The sequence below is a fragment of the Cygnus olor genome, chromosome 3 (assembly GCF_009769625.2).
Source record: "Cygnus olor isolate bCygOlo1 chromosome 3, bCygOlo1.pri.v2, whole genome shotgun sequence".
In the NCBI taxonomy this organism is placed as follows: Eukaryota; Metazoa; Chordata; class Aves; order Anseriformes; family Anatidae; genus Cygnus; species Cygnus olor.
The window spans coordinates 104938627-104956968 of NC_049171.1; the positions used below are offsets into that span (position 1 = coordinate 104938627).

An 18342-nucleotide genomic window follows, 5' to 3' on the forward strand; every position below is an offset into this window, starting at 1 on the left:
AATTGCAATAATGACAAACCAAAACTACTTCTACCTCCAAACAATATGCTGGAACAATATGAGAAATCGTAAACAAACCTAGTCCAAATGCTGCACCATTATTACTTTTAAGAGTACCTTGGATATATCTGCACAGCACTTAAGAGGAATAAAAAACAAATTTAAAACAAACACCACAACCTGCACCTGCACTAGAGCAGGCAGACTGAAGGACCAGATTCTAGGAATCAGACTAAAACCAGGTGTTCTTCCATTGCAGTTTCTTAGTTCAAGAACAGAAAGGAAAAATGGTTTTTTTTTGAGGGTTAGAGGGGTAGTGGTATCAAAGCGCATCCCACCAATCTTTGTACAGTTATTACCTGATAAATCCTGGGATTTTCCAGATACTCTAGCACGTTTAGCTCGGTGACCAAAGTTTTCAGTAGCTGAAGTGGAGGCACCCTTTAACAAAATAAATAAGGATTAATTCAGTCATTACGTAAGTTACAAAAAGTACAAATTAGCTGCCTATTCTTGAGGCAAGAACTATGGTTAAAAAAAAAAAACAAAAAAAGTTACCTCCATACTGTTCTTTGTAGGGCAAGCTGTTCTTTTAGGTAGAAGAGTTTTTCTGCGAAGTTGGTATGGACTATTTTGTGCACCAGGACCTGATTCTTCTGCAACCATATCTGCAGGCACATCATCATCTGTCAACAACAAGAAAAAAACAGTTTAATTAGAAAAACCCTACAATTCTGTTTGTTTTTTTAAAAACAAAACACTACAGAAGTTTTTAGATAAACCCATTCCGTTTGGGGGGGGGGGGGGGGTGGGGGGGTAGGGAAGTGCTAGAGCACAGTGAACATTTGAAGAAGTGTGGAATATACATAGTAATACAAAACTACATTCAAAAGTACAGATGAATTTAACCTGTGCTACCCATATATATACACAGCAGCTATACCAGAAACTACTTTTTAAAAAAGCAATTAAAAATACAATTTCACTTTATTTGCAAACATGTTATTCACTATGCCAATTCAATTCTATTACCTCATTACCACAAACTTTTCACCTCTGTAACACTATCATAATGAATACCACTGGAGCTTCAATTATTAATCAGGTGTTATCAAGAAGTCCCTTAGTAAATACAGTACTTAGTTCAAAACCCACGGTGGATTTTTCCGAAATATTCCAGGAATAGCCCCAGCCAGCATACAAACTCTTCAGTAAAAGGGAAAAGGAAGACATAATGCTAGAGGTAGCTTTAAGGGCATACACTGATTGCCTGAAGTACACTTCTTATATAAAAAGTATATCCTCTTCCTGCTCTTTTAAAAAAAAATACAGAAAGTGTGATGAGTATCACTTGAAAGCAATGAATGAAAAAACTTAAGTTTCCAATGTTTATAAAATTATGTAACATATCTAAACAAGCAAGGAATTACTATTTATCTTTACATCTCCTACAACTAGCATCACACAAAGTTACAATAATTTAACAAAGGCCAGAACAAAAATCTGGTGGGACAAAAGGCTGGTGGCAAATGCAAAATAAGCTTAAGGCAATCTAGGAGAGTGTCATCAGTTATTTAATCCACCTGAAAACTAAGCCTTCAAGAAGTACCTCCATGCTTATCCTTCAACCAGACCAACAGCTCAGCACAGCCACAAGGAGGGGATGAGATCACACAACAGGGAAGAAGCACCCCTTTTGCAGCACCAGCACATGTTTTTAAGGACATTAAATGAAACTTGTAATAAAAAACAAAAGTAAAACAACAACTCCTTAACTTCAGCTAGCTCACTTTCCGTCCACCCCATCTGCTACTTACAGGGCAGACCTCACTAGCAGCCGAGGACTTCCATCTCTGAAGTATTTTTTCATCACACAGAGCACCACCAATACATGAACTTCAGCGCATGTTCCTGTGAAGCGCCCAGCCCACCTCCGGCATCATGCTCCCATTGGATGTTACTGACAACTTACAGGTAACTAACTACATCCCCAAGGTTCAATCATCGAATTTTAAGTTTCTTTGCCATCTCTGATAGAAAATACTGCTGCCAAGTTAATCGCACTGTATCAGCAGCTGGAATAGAAAGCCTGTTACAAGAGAGCTCCCAGCTTCCCTCACACGTAGTAACAGCAGCGGAGTCTGAAGTAGGCCTCGATTATATAGAGTCTTGCTCCTGGCTGCCGCTTCAACGCCAAACTCTTGCATCCAAAGGTGTTCGAACATTTGAGCGCATCACTACTTGCACCCCTTATTTCTCTGTTGAAGGACTGATACAGTAAGTATGAATTCTGTTGCTGATACCACCAGAAGCATGCTATTTGGAGATTTTGAGCGTCTTCTCTTAAGCCTCTTTCCCCATTTCACACTGAACACAAACCACCTGTCACAAATGCATGATCTTTCTTCCCCCATTCGTGATGGTAAATACAATAGTTCAAAACTGCCACATGGAACACAGTAAAAAAAACATAATAAACAATTAAAAAAATATCGAAGCACGGGTTTGATCTTTCAGTAGGTGATGAAGAGGGCAATGTCAAAACCCCAGTGGGGTTCTTAGAAGAAAACCAATGAAGGCTACTGAGAACAAAACGTATTACCACTGGAAAGAAGACAGAAGCCTCTGGGGGCAGGGGAGAATGGAAGTAAAGGTCAATTTGACTGAAACACTGAAAGACTGCTTAAGCAGAAAAGAAAATATACTCATTTTCTTGCAGGAGATTTAGGAGGATGGCACAAGTCCTGCTCGAAGATCCCTCTTCTAGCACAGATGACATTAAGAGATGCATGCATTCACTCAGATTCACAGCAGGTACTGTAAGAATTAAAACCTTCCTTCTCCCATCTGGCTGGCAAGGCAGATGAGGAAGATGAGAGTGCACCAGAGGGAAGTGTGAATGTGCAGAGCGTGGGAAGCAGCAGGGTGCCCGGAGCAAGGGTGGGAACAGTCCCCACTCCTCCTGCTGCTGCATGGCATTGCCACCAGAGGTGCTGCTCCTGTTTGCTTTAGCATTGTCAGAGCAGCTAATGGGGCAAAAGAGTGCTTCAGAAAGCAAGAGCCTCCAACCTGAAGGATACGTTAATACACTGGCTGCAGATGAATGTTAACAAGAGTTGAGTGGATGAGATGCCTCGTTTCCTCACACTCACTAAGAGCTGGCCCAACCCTCAGAAAGATTTCTAATATTAGAGAAACAATAACATTGTTCAGAAACTGCTAATATTTTTCCAAATGTGCCCCACAGTGTTTCACTTAAAGTAACTATCAGGAAACTCGGAAGTTTGAAGTGATCCATTAGAGAAGTAATCTCACTGCTTGTTTTTGATCTTCCAAATGCTACATTTCCAACTCCGAACAGAGTAGAACAGCTACAGGGTAAGTTCTCAGAGAAATAGTTCTCAGGATGTACTATTTCCTGAAGACTGTGTTACCCTTCCATAAAGGAGTAACATGACAACACCCAATTTTGCCTGGGAACTTTCTGTGCTAAGAAAACATCTTGAAAATCCTCCCCTAAAAACACTCGCATGGTAGACATCCTCTTTTTTTTTTTTTTTTAAGAGAAGTTAATTTTAAAATACAGAGCCTCAATGCCTACAAATCATTTTGAGAAACCCAATTTTAATGTGCAATGGTACTAGCTACTGCATCTACTGACATAAATAAAATGCATTATCAACATCTGCTGATGTTAGAAGTGTTTGTCCTATAAAGTCATTAAACAAATTCAGGGGAGCATGTGTAATATCAATGCCCTCGTGTACACACCTGCTGAAATGACTGCCAGATGCTGTCACAATTTTAAGTCAATACATTTACAGTTTTAAAAGATTAATTTAAGCTGGAGTCTGCTCTCAAACATTTACCTGTATACTTTACACTAGTTGTATTAATTAAGAATATAAAATAGTTTCAAAGAAAATAGCATTTATTTAAAAGTTTAATCTGCCACTCTTGTCAACTGCTATAAGCAAGACTCTTGCATTTCCACAAATGCTATGAAGCGTTTACTTTTAAGTGTGTATGTTAAAGAACATAAAATTAACATTTTTTAGAACGTAACTTACAATAGTTGCATGAAAAGTAATAAAGGACTTTCAAAATAGTTTATTAAAAGACACACGGAGCACCTCAAGAGAAAGTTTATCATGACCATACCATTTTCTTCACAAAAAAGTATGCACGTGTGGTTTCATTTCTTACACATTAAGATTTCCAAGAGCCTTCTCAAGCAATGAAGGCAACCTTCATTAAAACAGAGTGGGGCTCATGAAAGTTTTAAAATTATTTATTTAAAAAACAAAACAAAAACACCAGAAATACATCCTTAGCAGAAAAATACCGGGGTGGAGGTCATCAAGAGAGGAAAGTCACATCCTATTCTGTAGAGTTGAATTACTTAGTTTAATGTCTGTAACATTACAGTTTCACTTTTTTTGTACTGTTTTTCCATATATTCCCAAAACATGGGGGGTAACGGGAAATGTAGAGAGCTTTGTACTCACTGGCAGATGAAGTGACCACGAACCGATCAGTTTTAAACTAGGGAAACACCTAGTGAATAGGGAGCAGCTCCTAGAAGGACACTTCTGAAACAAAGTAATCCATACTGAGGCTTTCTGAATGAAGTGATGATTAATCTAGCCCATCAGACAAATTTTAACAGTGATAAAGGTCAGTCACACGCAATCTTAAGTAGCTGGTATAATTTCTGAATGAAATAAGCTATTAACTAAGACAGAAAATCCGAGCACTTTCTAATTAGAAGAAAACCTGAAAATAACAACTAAGATGTAAACCAATACAATTCCCAGGCCCGTAAGAAAACACCATGGGGAAGACATATGGCCAACCTGCTGAGATGACAGCTCCCACTACTTCACTGCCTAGAACTGCAATGCAGATGAGAAGAATGAAGCTTAAGGGAGTGGGAAAGGAAGATGCACATACAAAAAAAAGATAGGAATGAAAACAAAATAACTTATGGAAAACAGAAATACATGGCAGAAGTTTCATATTTGCACATACAATATTTACAAAAATGTGAACATCTCAGTAACAAATTGTCAACCCACAATAAAAGGAAACACCCACCCAACATTTTTCTTTAAAATTAAAAAAAAAAAAATCTGGCAGTGAACTGTTAAACAGGTGTGTGTTTCAATAGGGCAATTGACACTTATCCCATGTCCTTGCGAAACATCCCAACAACTGAGGGACGTCTTACTTTTAGGTACTGTATCCACTTTCTAAAAAGTGACCGCATATTTAAAGCGTACATTCCACACCTTACATCAGAGCAAAAATCTTCTTACATGGAAGCTTTCCCACTGATTCGGGACAGCATTTAAGGCTTAGACTATGCATTGCAGACCATAATTTGGAGTTGGGATAGCTCTTGAATGAAAGCGGTCTTTTCTGCCATCTGGATATTTAACTTAGCTTCAGAGAAAGCCACTGCCTGGGTATACCACCACAAAGAAAAAAAACTCAAGAACTGAGGAAAATGAATCAACTCCAACTGCAAGAAGTTCACTGAAGCAAGATCTAACATCATTTTAATAGTCTTTCACAGTCAAGCAGTCCCTCTCCTGAGTGGACTTCAAAAAAAAAAGTCAAAGAAAAACAGTACGCTTATATACAGTAACAGTAGGTTTAATGGTAAAAGAAAGTGTTAATATTAAAATAAGAAGTACCTGCAAACTCATTTACTACTAATACAAAAACTAAAGACTTTGATAAACATTGCAATATGTTGTAATTATCATTAATTAAATCCTACAATATTTTTTAAACAATATCCAAAGCAACCTGACTCACAGAGATAAAACCGAAGGGATGACATTTTTGTAAGGTTCCAATGGCACAGGTCAATGAGAAGGATTAATCTGACATGAGAGTCGAGGCTGCTTGGAACTGGAAGAGACCCAGCAAGAATAAGATTCGGAGGCAGATCTCCATTCAGAGTAGCAGGATTTCAGTTTGGAAAAGGGACAGACCTAACATTAAAAATGCATGCTTTCAGAAAGACTCCAGAAAGATCAGACTTACTGAACACCATATGGAATAAGGATATTCTGCCTTATGGAAAGAACAACAAGACAGAATAACCATTACTGACTGCTAGAATGTTTTAGGCACACATACAAATTCTTAACTGATGATAAACCAAAGATATCTCACTCTCTTAACAATATTCAAGTTTATTGTAATTGGTTCAAGTTTGTTTGATGAAAGAATCTTAGCACATGTAATATCTAGAATTTTTTCTGTATTAAGATTAGTATTTCCAAGATGAGGGAATGCTGTTTTACTGTTTAAACAAATACTAAGAATTGGTAAATGTATAGGACAGGTGGTGGTGGGGAACCACAACACAGAAAAGGAACAAACAGCATCTTTTTGGAAGTTACATTTTAAGCTTTTAAACATCACTATCCAAATGAGACAGCTTATTACTCTTTGGAATCAGGTCATGCACAGCAGATAACATGATGGCCTAAAAAGAGTAAGAATAGATCAGATAGATGCTCAATTCTATTTTTATTTGCTCAAAAGTTCATGTTAGTTTTACAATACATCTCTCTCTCTCTCTCTCTCTCTCTCTCTCTATATATATATATATATATTAATAAGAAGGAAAATAGCTAGATTTAGCATCTATACAGAAAGTTTCTTGAGACTTTTTTTTTCCTCCCTGTTATTCTTAGGATGCAACAGAAATTAACTTTTATCTAAGAACCTGACCTTTTCTCCAGCTCTTCTCATTGTAAGGCCCACTACATAGGTCATTAACAAAATACTGAATAAAGCTTATATACACACGACAAAAACTTAAGTTCTTAGAGCTGGCACAGAGAGAAAAGCAGAGAGAAAGTGAAAGGTGACAACTGGGCAAGATAAACTGTCTACTAGCCCCCAACTAGTCCCCAGCTACATTTGTTTAAAATGTATGACCACTCAAAAGCAGCTATTCACAGCTCTGAGCCTCATTAACTACGGAGCTCATAGCCCAAAACTATCTAGCACAAAACCATGCGTGGACAGTAGTTAAAACACTCCAAATACTATGAAAAATATTTTCCTTTTCAGACACCAGAAGCAGGAAATGATAACAAGGATCTGATGAAAAATTCTAGTTTCCTTCCAGAACACCTCCACCCCAAGGTATTAGCACCCAGTTAAAGCCAGAATTTCTAAAGAAATACAGTAACATGCACATTTTTATTAGGCATACAGAGTAACTGTTGAACTACCTGCATACTTGAGTTACTTGTTATCTAACTCATTTTAGAAACGCAAGGAAAACTTTCTTGGAGCAAGCAGCTCTAATAATCAGTACTGGCAGGTTTCAAACAATAGTACCAGACCAGATAGATTTTTCTTTTAGTATTTTTCTAGATCATACTGTTTTCCCAAACCGATAACAGTATCACAGCCAACTAATAAAACAAATCTCCAGGTGGCTGCTTTACAAGTATTTTATTAAGAGAATTTCCCTTCTTGCTTAATAGCCAGCTTGGCTCCTGCTCTAACAAGCTTTCACTGAGAAGGGACAAGGATCCTTTCCTGGATGCACTCCTCATTAATAAACCAACACTTTCAAAGCCGTGGCCTTGGTGCATGGTTCCTTGATGATATAGTGAAAATGCTGGCCAAGTAAGTTTTAAAGGTGCGGGAATATATAGTGTTTAAGCACTATATAGGGAAGTCGCTTAAGGGCCCTTCCTCATTACATTTCTGAGCAAATAAAGAAAGGAACTTTTTTAAAAAACTTGGAACAATTTAAATTTCTATCTGGTGATATTTGCTTCCTTTGTTAGAGAAGTAAGGTTACCAGTCTCGAAGGTCATCTTCCTCTTCAGCTGAAATATAGTAATGTTCAACTAATTAAAAAAGCACAGCCAGTGACAACAATAAAAACAAGCCAAAACCACAATGAAAGAGGTTCAAGTATTCCCATTTTATTCTGCATTACAATTGATCACAGCAATTGTCCTGATCAACCAGTGTGTTTTAATTTATGGCTGTATTTTAAGGTGCCTAAGCACCATCAGGAATGCATGCAACTCTCTGCCCACATCCTTGCATCTACCGTTATGGAAAATACAACAAACCCCTTCTTCCTTATCTTCCTCTCAACAAACATCCCACCTTGTCTCAGATGCCACCTCCTGATAAGAAGAAATGAGATTATCCAATACCAACAGCAGAATGACCAGAACACATACACTTCAATGGCACTGTTGGTTCAACAGTTCCTGACACTTCAAAGCTCACTTCCCTTAGTAAAATTGCTGAATATTGATAGGATGAAAACCTGTCTCCAAAATGTAAGTATTAGGAAGAGGACAAACGCTGGCTGGGGTCAGGAGGGACAATTAAGTCAGTTAGTTTTATGGAACAGCCATTAAGGCAAACCAGTAAGTCCATCCTGTATGAAACCCTGGCTCAGGCTAGATATTTTTTCACGTAAAACGTCATAGCAATCATATCTAAAACAGATATTGGAGACAATAGATTTCTAATGATCATAATCACTGAGCTATGAAGCAGAAAGGTTACATTATTTAATAAGACTGAATCTGGACATTCTTGATACCCGTAAACTCCAAAAAGAATGAATTAGAAGTTTATAAATAACTGTCTTTAGCACTGCCACAACTAAAAAATGAACTGACAATTCCCCCCCACCTTTTGTGTTTCTCATATCTTAAAAAAACGAAGTTGGGAAAAAACAGTATAGGAACGAGCAATAACTCAGTGAGAATGCAGATTTTACTTGATGCACCTACGTTTTATATTTCAAGTTTTCTATGGCCCATAACTGATCCATCTGAGGATTCTCCTGCAATGCATGGGTACCTAGAGAAATCTGGCTGAGAGAAACATTACTCCCCTTGAAATGACAGGAAAGCTTCGTGTAATAAAACAATCCACCTAGCTAGAAATCTCGGTATGACTAAACACTATTGCAACTATTCAAGCATAACTCCCATAAAGCATAATCTCAGGGCACAATCACTTAACCAAATTTTCAGGAAATGGAAGCCTCCCACAGATTTCTTTGCCATAAGCCACACCTGCAGAGCACTAATGTGACACAAGGAAGGGGTGGTGGCAAAACATCCTGCTACTAGCCGTAGTAGCAGATTTAGAAATCCTTGCCATCTGCCTTATAGAGACTCAGTATCAGAAGTAACTGGCATCTATCAATACACTGGGCCAGGCGAAACCCAGTTATGTCACGGAACAGTTTTGATATATGGAACTAGGAATTTCCTAAGGCTCTTCAGAAGTGTTTCTGAAATGCCTACCAATGATCTGTCCTGCAGTAGCAAACAAAAAGATAAGATATAAGCTAAAGTATTTCAGGATTTGTTGGACAACTAGATCAAGTTAAGACAGATTATGCACAAAATACAGGAATTTTCTCGGACCCTTTAGTAATCCTTGGAGAATTCTACATAACACCTAAAGTAGTTTGCTGAAGAAATTTCTGTTTTGGCTAGAAAAATTGGGGAAGTATATAACTATCTTCAATTGTCTCTTCCAACCTAACTGATTCTGTGATTTTAGTGTACACAGAGTACCCTCAGATAATGGAAAAGACTTCTTTCTTAGTACAAGGGATTCGTTTTTGAGCAACAATACAGCTCTTTATAATTAAAAAAATAATATATATTAAGTGTCAATGCAAGTTTGTGACAACCCCAGTTCAGGCTCTGAAGAATCCAGAGGTAAATCTCATCTATTTTAAGACCAGAAAGAGGAAAACTCAATTAAATCGGGAAGTAACACCAAGAATTATAGTTGTCTTTTGGCTTTGTTTTTGCAGTCATATGAGTTGAAAGGCCATATAGCTCCGTGTGCTACGGGTAAGAGGGGGGTACAGACAGTATGGCTTTTTCCTCTCTAAGCAGGAAGAAGAAAAAGTAGATTGGTAGTGCTTTAAAGCTTACTGGTTTGGGGTGATGTTACATCAAAGGAAGAAAAAAAAAAAAAAAAGAAGATCCAGGAACCATCAACTTAAGTACTCCGTATAATTTAACGTTACTGTAAGAAAACGGAGGATAAGCAAGGAAACCTCATAGTCTGATACTTTGGTTTTTACAGATCCCAGGTAACATTTTGACATAGTCTGTTGGCTTGTACTGTTTCTGAACCCTATGAAGCATTTCTCTTTTTTAAAAAATAAATAAATCCCTGCTGCTACTTACTGTACCAAGCAAAGTTTCCAAGTCATATTTGGTTACAGTTGCAACTTACCCAACCATTAGCCTAGGAAGGAGCAAAAGGCCACCAAGTAGTCTCAGAGGCAAAAAGGTGTACCCCGTAACTCAGACATAAAGCAATGAAGAAAAAACACCTTGAGCTAATAATAGTCAATTTCAGATGTACAACAGCATGCCACTAAATAACTGTGTCAACTGCAGAAGGTAAAATATGAGATTTGCTACCTCTTTTGGCTATTTCCCCTAACTCACCATTACAATGATACTGAAACATGCACATCACTTCCTCCTCCCCCCCGCCAGCCCAAGTACTAAAATCAACATTTACATAACTTTCAAATGTTATAATGGAAATGAAAAATTATGAAATATCACTATTTGAACAATATTATTAGAAACAGTATACTAAATACACACCAAAGGGAAAAAAGGGGGGGAGCAAAGCATTAAATCCCCCAAATTACTGTTCTTTACCAAAAAAAGACAGAACCTCTATTACAGTATATATTTATTTTTTAATCTGACTTTCAGTAAGGCCATTCAGTGATAATTAAGACACAAAAAGAAAAGAAGCCTCTATTATCCTTGGACCAGGCAACAATATGTTGTATTTAATATAAAATTCAAGCTCATTACAAACTACTAGACTTGCTCCTAACTGTGGCAAGGCTTGCATGCTGTCAGTCAGATGTATCTGATCACTATTTACTCAGAAAATGTTTCAAAATGACTTTGCCTATTTTTCTGTTACTTGGATTACAAACTCCAAAGGGCCTGACAAGAGCAGGAAAGCATGGCTCTGTTTAGCTTCAGGGAAGTCACTATGAAAACAGCCCATGGACTGCAGTAAAACCAGGCAACATCAGGGCTCAGGAAGAACCTTCTTTGTTACACATTACGTATCTGTTAGCATATATGGTATTAAGATGGGTTACAAAAGCTGACACCACATTATACAGTGCCAGTGTAGCAGGCATCTTCTGATTTGAATTTAATTTTGTTAGTAACTACAGTAAAAAGGAAAAAGCTATCAAGATCGGAGTACTGTGGTAGTAATGGTTAAAAGTCTGCCTAGGTCCAAGCTGCTATGAGAAAGCAAATTGTACAGAACATTCACATTCAGACCTCCTACTCTGGCAGATAAAGCTAAAAAGGTTTTCTACTCTGTTTTAAAATACTAACATATTACATAAACACAAATTGGAAAAACAATGTTTTCCATCCCCAACACGTGTGTTAGAAAACACGTCAGAAAAGCTAGAAACAGGTTTTGTATTAGATGCTCAAGGAAGTTGCTCCACACGAAGGATTTCTGTTCTTCCTTGCCCTGAAGAACAAGCATCTCCCAACCACACCAATCCATCAGTTACTACAGCAGCTAATACACTGCTCTTGGACTTCAGCAGAAATCACATCCTGAATCTTATTTTTTTAAAGTTATAAAACCAGATGGTATAGTTTTGAGACATTAATTCACTTTTCTACCTCTGCTACTTTCAACTCCTTCCAAAAAAGCTTTTTTTTTTTTTATAACCATGTTTACTTTGAAAGACAATTGTTATACTAAATATTCTAGTCTAGGTTTTTCTAAACATAAACACTCTGTTTTAATTCTACATGCATTGGTTACCCAGCCCATTCCACAGTACTTCATAATCTAATCCACAGTTTTCAGACCAATCGCTGCACAATGCCCACTTAGTTTTTACTTTGACATTTTCAACTGCAGTGGAAACATGCAGTCAGATGCAGACTGAGCTTTTTTTTTTTTAACCATTAAAAGCAGTATCATGCGTGAAATGCTGCTTCAGTGAACTTCTAAGAGCTTTTTTGTAAGTAGTTATTAGATTTCCATTTGTATTTTCTATTAACATTGTCATTACAGATCGTTAGGAGCTCTTACATGGGGATTTATGTATGTATTTAAATGCATTCCCACTTCAGAAAAAATACATTTTTATTACATGCTTAAACTGATTTTGACACAGGAACTCAGTTTTCAGTAAAGCTTCAGAGACTAAAAGACCAGCACCTGCAACTGCTAAGACATGCGCGTGCAGGAGGCGTATCAGAAGTCAAACTGCTTTTAGCAGTTGCAATTTTGCTTTTAATTTTTTTTTTTTTGGCAACTAATACTAGTTGCTGATTTTTTAATTTATTTATTTTTAAGAAATACTGAAGTTAAAGTGTAGTGGCAGCTTAAGAGTTTCCAAATTGAGATGTTTGCAATAAATTTTCTCAACTTCAAAACTCTGCAGGTGATGCCCCGGTTCTTGATGAAGTATTTTTAAACAACTGACAGTTTCTTGAAGCAAAATAAATAAATAAATAAATAAATCAATCTAGGTTCACTTTCTCACCATCTCTCAATTGTTTCTCTCCTAGTCCCAATCTGGCCACAGCTCTGTTTCAGTAAGCAATATGTAAGCGTGATTTGATGAAAAAAACAAATACTAACAGCTTCAACTGGAGATTTTTTAGTTTTCAAATACGAGATGCTTGTTACTTGTTCTTCAAACTATTCTTAACAGCATTAAGAGAGACAAATTTCAAGTAGGCGGCATAAGCTTGGTTATCTGATAGCAAACATAACTCACAAGACAGAAAGGAACTACCAGTTTTTCACATTGTCTAAGACATCCACAAGTAGGTGCTGAAAGCTTTCAACATAGTTTTGCATCGCTCCATTCCCTTTTATGTCCAGTCTTTCTGTATATCCACAGCAGAACCCTGAACTTTACTTATTGTTAAACAGGTCCTCATACTTCTGCACCAACCTCCCATTTCATTTAATTTCCATAGGTCTGGAAATTCACCCATTGTAAGACCAGGTAGAACAGCCGCCATTTATTCAATATCCATACTGAAGTCTGGACCCACCACACCTCCCACAAATTCCCTATAATTTGTCATGCTTTAGTATAGTAAGTTTCAATTTAAAAAGCTACTTAAAAAATATGTTCATGAGCTGTAAAAGCTGTTTGGACATATGTAACAAAATTTTCCTGAATATTTTGAGAGAGAATAGTTTCTCTGGAAAGTTAATAGGAATACTAAAAGACGCAAGATTCCCCAGAGCAGCTGTCCCATTGGGACACCTCTATCCCAAGTCTGGTGCTGACTCCCCTTCTCCCAATCAGCCCCATATTCCCAACTGTTCCACAGGCCTGTGCAACTTGATCCTTTCTTTCAGCTTTTCATAAAAAGAAAAATAATACCGAGAAGTATTAAGCAAATACATATAGACTAGAAATGCAGCCGTTTGCACATGCATAGCTGTTGAGGCATTCTTCTACAGACGATTTTGATATATATACAAAAATATGGGAAAATAGTCACAGGCCTATGGCCCTTGAACAGTTCCAAGCACACTGATCTACCTGAAAAGATAAACACTTTTCATTTAGCCAAATTAATTTTACTTAGTACAACAGGCTACGTCAGTCACAATGCCTCGGTTAAGGAGGGCTATCATTTCATACTATTAACTTATTGTGGTTTTTAGGTCATCTGGCTATATCCTGAAAAGGCTGCAGGAATAAGGAGTGTTAACATTAAGAAGGAACACCGCATAACAAACAAGGCAGATGGCTAACAAACCTTCAGATAAGTTCTGTATGACAAATAATCTTCTAGATAATTATCTCTTTTAGAGGACAAACTGTTCAAGTATTATCTTAAAAAAAAAAAAAAAAAGACTTCTCTGGTCCAAAGCACTGCAAAAGTTAACTTACAGCTACAAATACAGAGCACTAAAGCACTGGAAGGACTTTTATTAAAAAAAAAAAAAAGAAGAAGAATCCACCTGAACATAAGGAGAGGCTTCTTTACTGTGCAGATAACTGAGCACTGGCACAGGTTGCCCAGAGAGGTTGTGGGGTCTCCCTCCATGGAGATCTTCTAAAGCCATCTGGACACGGGCCCTGGGCAACCTGCTCTAGGTGGCCCCACTAGAGCATAGGGTTGGACCAGATGACCTCCAGAGGTGTCCTCCAACCTAAACCATTCTGTAATTCCAAAAAAAACCTCAGTGCTCCCTTGCCTTCTCTGAGCATTTACAAAACCTCAGCTAGAGCTACTTCTTAGCATTCTAATTTTGAAATATCTTGGCATCCTGGCATGAACGAACAAATCAAAGTACCTAAAAAGCAAACTGTTGTCCCAATAAACTCTCAACCATTTTTCTTACCCTCCAGAAAGGCAGCAGTGTGTTTGAATTTCCATATAATAAATTAATGATCATGGCACCTTGGGTACCATGCTTTACAGTCCCACAAGCACCCAGTCCTTTCCTGTAAGTCTGCCTGGAACATGCCAACACAGACTGTAAGCCTGTGTCAGCAATAGCTTTGGTAACACAACTCATTTGAGGTACAACAAGTTAAGGAAATACTAAAATGAAAAGCTCAAAAGGCTGTTCCAACCATTTTTGAAGGATGACCTAAGTTACGAGCCTGGACAACCCATGCAGTCAGCAAAGAGAAGTCGCTATCAGAGAACAGACAACTCATTCATGGCTTGACTTCGGTGTGCTGAACAGCCAGGTAGCTTCCCCACTCCTGCTGAACATATGAAGAACTCACGTATTTACCAGCATACCACCTCTAGATTTCACATTTCCTGGTCTAGCTAAAACACCAAAAGCTTTCACCCAAGGAATACTTCGTTTATAAAACAAAAGCTTGTGTATTAGCATCTCAAAAACCTCAGACCATATTCATTGTACTGAGTACTCCACACACCCGTAAGTCCCAGGAACGCCAGACCATACAGTACTTTTAACTGTGCACATGTAAAGTTACACAACTTCATGTAGCTTGCATATCTATGTAAACGTGCATATTTTCTATGCCAGCAAGTGTTACTGCAATAAGCAGAGAATCTCTCTGTATCCAAACGTATTTTGATAGCAATAAGCCCATTATGAAGGAATATGAAGAATGGTTTAAGTTAAAGTGTCAACAGCACAGTAATTTAAAGAGATCTGATTAAGTATAAAATATAACTTGTTAAAAATGATCTGCAGTTAGAGAAGCTTCCTTCGTCCTCTTTTAGGTTTCCATAATGTACACATTAACCCATTCCTTCCCAGATGTAAAACCCAGGTGTTTTTTTTTGGCGGGGGGGGGGGGAGTACCTCATAGGGTACTTCTACACACTTGACCAGGCAAGTAAAACATCGTGAAGCCTCTAAGAACACACCACATTTACTTAATAACAAATAGCTGAAGGGCTATTGGTTGATGAAGACTTTTAAAAAAGCTATTTTATAGTAATAACAACCTTTTTACAAAACTGACACTGATGACTAGCTTATGAGATCACTGTCAATTTAGTTATGTCTACAGGAAAAATAAAGGTCTATCTCAAAGGTGATTAGCAGAAGTTTTAGAAAAGGAGGACTCGAGCAGTTTCCTTCCTCACCTTGGTACATTGAAGACTCTTCCAAAAGCTAAGGAGAACATGTTTGCATGTAACCCAGAAGGTGGACACGGATGCAGCCACACAGAATTAAAGAACTGGCCTGTGTGATCTCATGTACGCTGCTCAATTTTGGTTGTACCAAAAATAAAAGCTTTACCTGCAGGAGTACGGGAAATATTTATCCCTCGCTACTAGAGATGAGAAAAAGTCTGACAAAATCCCAAACATCCAACAGATCTCCCTTTAAGGGAACAAAGCTTCCAAAACGCAGGTGCAGGATGGAAGCAGGCCAGCGATAACCTCCCGCTGCTGTCAAGCAGCCAGGCCCTCCCAAGCACAGCGGGCTGCGTACAGGCCCACAACCCCAGCGGGTACATGTATGGCCCCAACGCAGAAAGGTGGGTGTGCAGAGGTACCTACAGCAAGCTCTGCTCCTTTCGCTCTCTTCCTGTCCCCATCTCATGCTCTTCCAGTCTTCTGTTTGTGCCAGAACAGGGATGCACTTGGCTCACAAGTACAACCCACTTCAGTGCTCTTCAAAATAGTATTTTTCTCCCATTTCTTTCACCAGAATGAAGTATTTACACAATTACTGTGCACTATCTTTATACAAACTTGTACATGTCTTCCTAGTACAAAAGATAGTTCACCCTTTCTCCATATTATAGCTTTAGGCTCCCAGTGTCTAAAATGCAAGAAATGCTACTGTGCCAATTCATGTTTCACAGATCTTTGCAACTGTAAATTCAAGTACGCTAGAACACATGCTTGTTCACACTGGAAAAAAAAACACCCCACAATTTATGTGCTAGACATGATCCATGCCAACTAGAAAACCAGAGTAATAATATATTCAACCTCATACACCTCCATTCTAAATTACAATTTGCTAAAAGTGAAGCCGCATATGATTGCTCTCCCTTCCAAAGTATGCTCTCAAACTAATGAATTTATAGACTTTACTAAGATGGCTGTAACATCAGCAAATTGAATTTATGTTGCTTGCCCTATTTTCTGTCAGTCTTGGTAATCAACTCTGGTTTCACCTTTCTTCAACAAATGATCCTGTCACAGTTTCACCTGTGCTTAACTCACCAATCTGACATACCTGTCAACTACTCAGTTGTTCCAGTGTTAGTCACTCGCAGGAGCACCTAGGGACAGTCATGTTGGTCACTTCCTGGTGACCCGGGGGACACAACACCTCACCTTACCCTGGTGGCCTTGTGGACATGGTTACAAGCACAACTAGAACAGGAGAAAATAAGGCACACGAAGTCATCGTGCTGAGTATGTTTTTACACAAGCATACACCAGCACGTTGACCATGGTTTGGGGATTACATGAACGTGGTTCACTTTTCTTTGCTCCTGCTGGCTTACTCACAGCCAACTCTTTTCTCCTAGTTAGAGATCTGGGGTGATGGCTACACCTGGGATGATCGATACATCAGTTAAGAGCTCTGCCTTCAAAGGCCTGCTTGAAACTGAAGGAGCCAATTCAGAACTGGTTACAGCCATCTCACGATGCTCTTTACCTGACTCACAAGCATATGAATGATTAATGTCTTCCAGAATTATGCCAGGAAGGGTTAAAAAAACAAAACCACAGAAACAGACGTTGCTGCTTACAGTCTTTCAACTGCTGCTTCTTTCAAACATCACTGCTAACAAGAACTACAGTATCCACTGCTTGATCTAAATTAATTTACCTTATGCCAACACTTAGGACATCAGTTCAGTACCAGAAGTCCTTCATTTTATTAACCACATTTTACTCTCATTTTTCTTCACTGCACTTGCAAACTCTACAGAAACAACAAAGCTCATTAAACCACAACTAAAGTTTAACAGAATGGCCACTGTTTACCTGCAAGATAACAAGAGCATCTTGATGCCATAAAAGCATACATGTGTTTCAGAAACTTACAACCCCCCCAGAAAGGTGTCTGGAGAGCAGTTAAACTTGCAAAGAACATGCACAGCCTTTGGCTTCTCTGTACTCTCAGGTAAGGGCTGGACAAGCAGACATTATTCAAAATCTGCAAAAGGGAAGGTTTCCAGGCAACAAGGACAGAAGACTACTTTTAAATACTGATTACGCCTTGAAGAACCTCATCGCTGTACAGTAGCTGGCTAACAGTATTTTTTCTCCAGGAGATGTCAGAGCATATCCCACCACTGATGACAAACAAGGAGCACAAAAAAAAATATGGTGCATCAGTCAAACCACGATTGAAAAACCTATGAAACTTGAACATCAAATCAGGCTGCTATCTTTGATGTGTAATACTTGGTGAATTATTTCATGTCAGTGCTGTGTGGGTTTTTGCTACTGGCACAGGAATCAGAAACAGGCCAGAGTCTGACCTATGATGGAATTAAACTTCATTTGCAGTTGATAGGCACAACCAACACCACTAGCAGACATATGCACTCAGCTATCTACAGTGATATTCTGAGAAAATATCATGGCAGTTGAAAGAGTCCAGTCACAACCAGAAATGAAGCAGTAGATGAAACAAATCATCGTAGAGATGTACTTTCTTTCAGAAAAACCTCAAGTATCTTTTCAAAGTGTAAAGAAAAAAATCTCTCTTATGGAGAAAGACACTTCTAAAAACGTTTCCAGAAAAAAAAAAGACTATAGCTCAGTCTCTGAAAGGACTTATAGGAGGTTC

The 18342-nt window shown here is 38.2% G+C and overlaps 1 protein-coding gene across 3 annotated transcripts in view; it reads right to left on the reverse strand.

Moving 5' to 3' along the window:
* Nucleotides 1-18342, reverse strand: part of FBXO11 (F-box protein 11) — a 73877-nt gene that overhangs the window by 36104 nt on the left and 19431 nt on the right. For all 3 annotated transcript variants that reach the window (XM_040550740.1, XM_040550739.1, XM_040550741.1), the window contains exons 2-3: nucleotides 559-686; nucleotides 360-441 (exon numbers count right to left, since the gene is read on the reverse strand). In XM_040550740.1, coding sequence (XP_040406674.1) covers nucleotides 360-441; nucleotides 559-686 — 210 coding nt within the window. The remainder of the gene's footprint in view (nucleotides 1-359; nucleotides 442-558; nucleotides 687-18342) is intronic.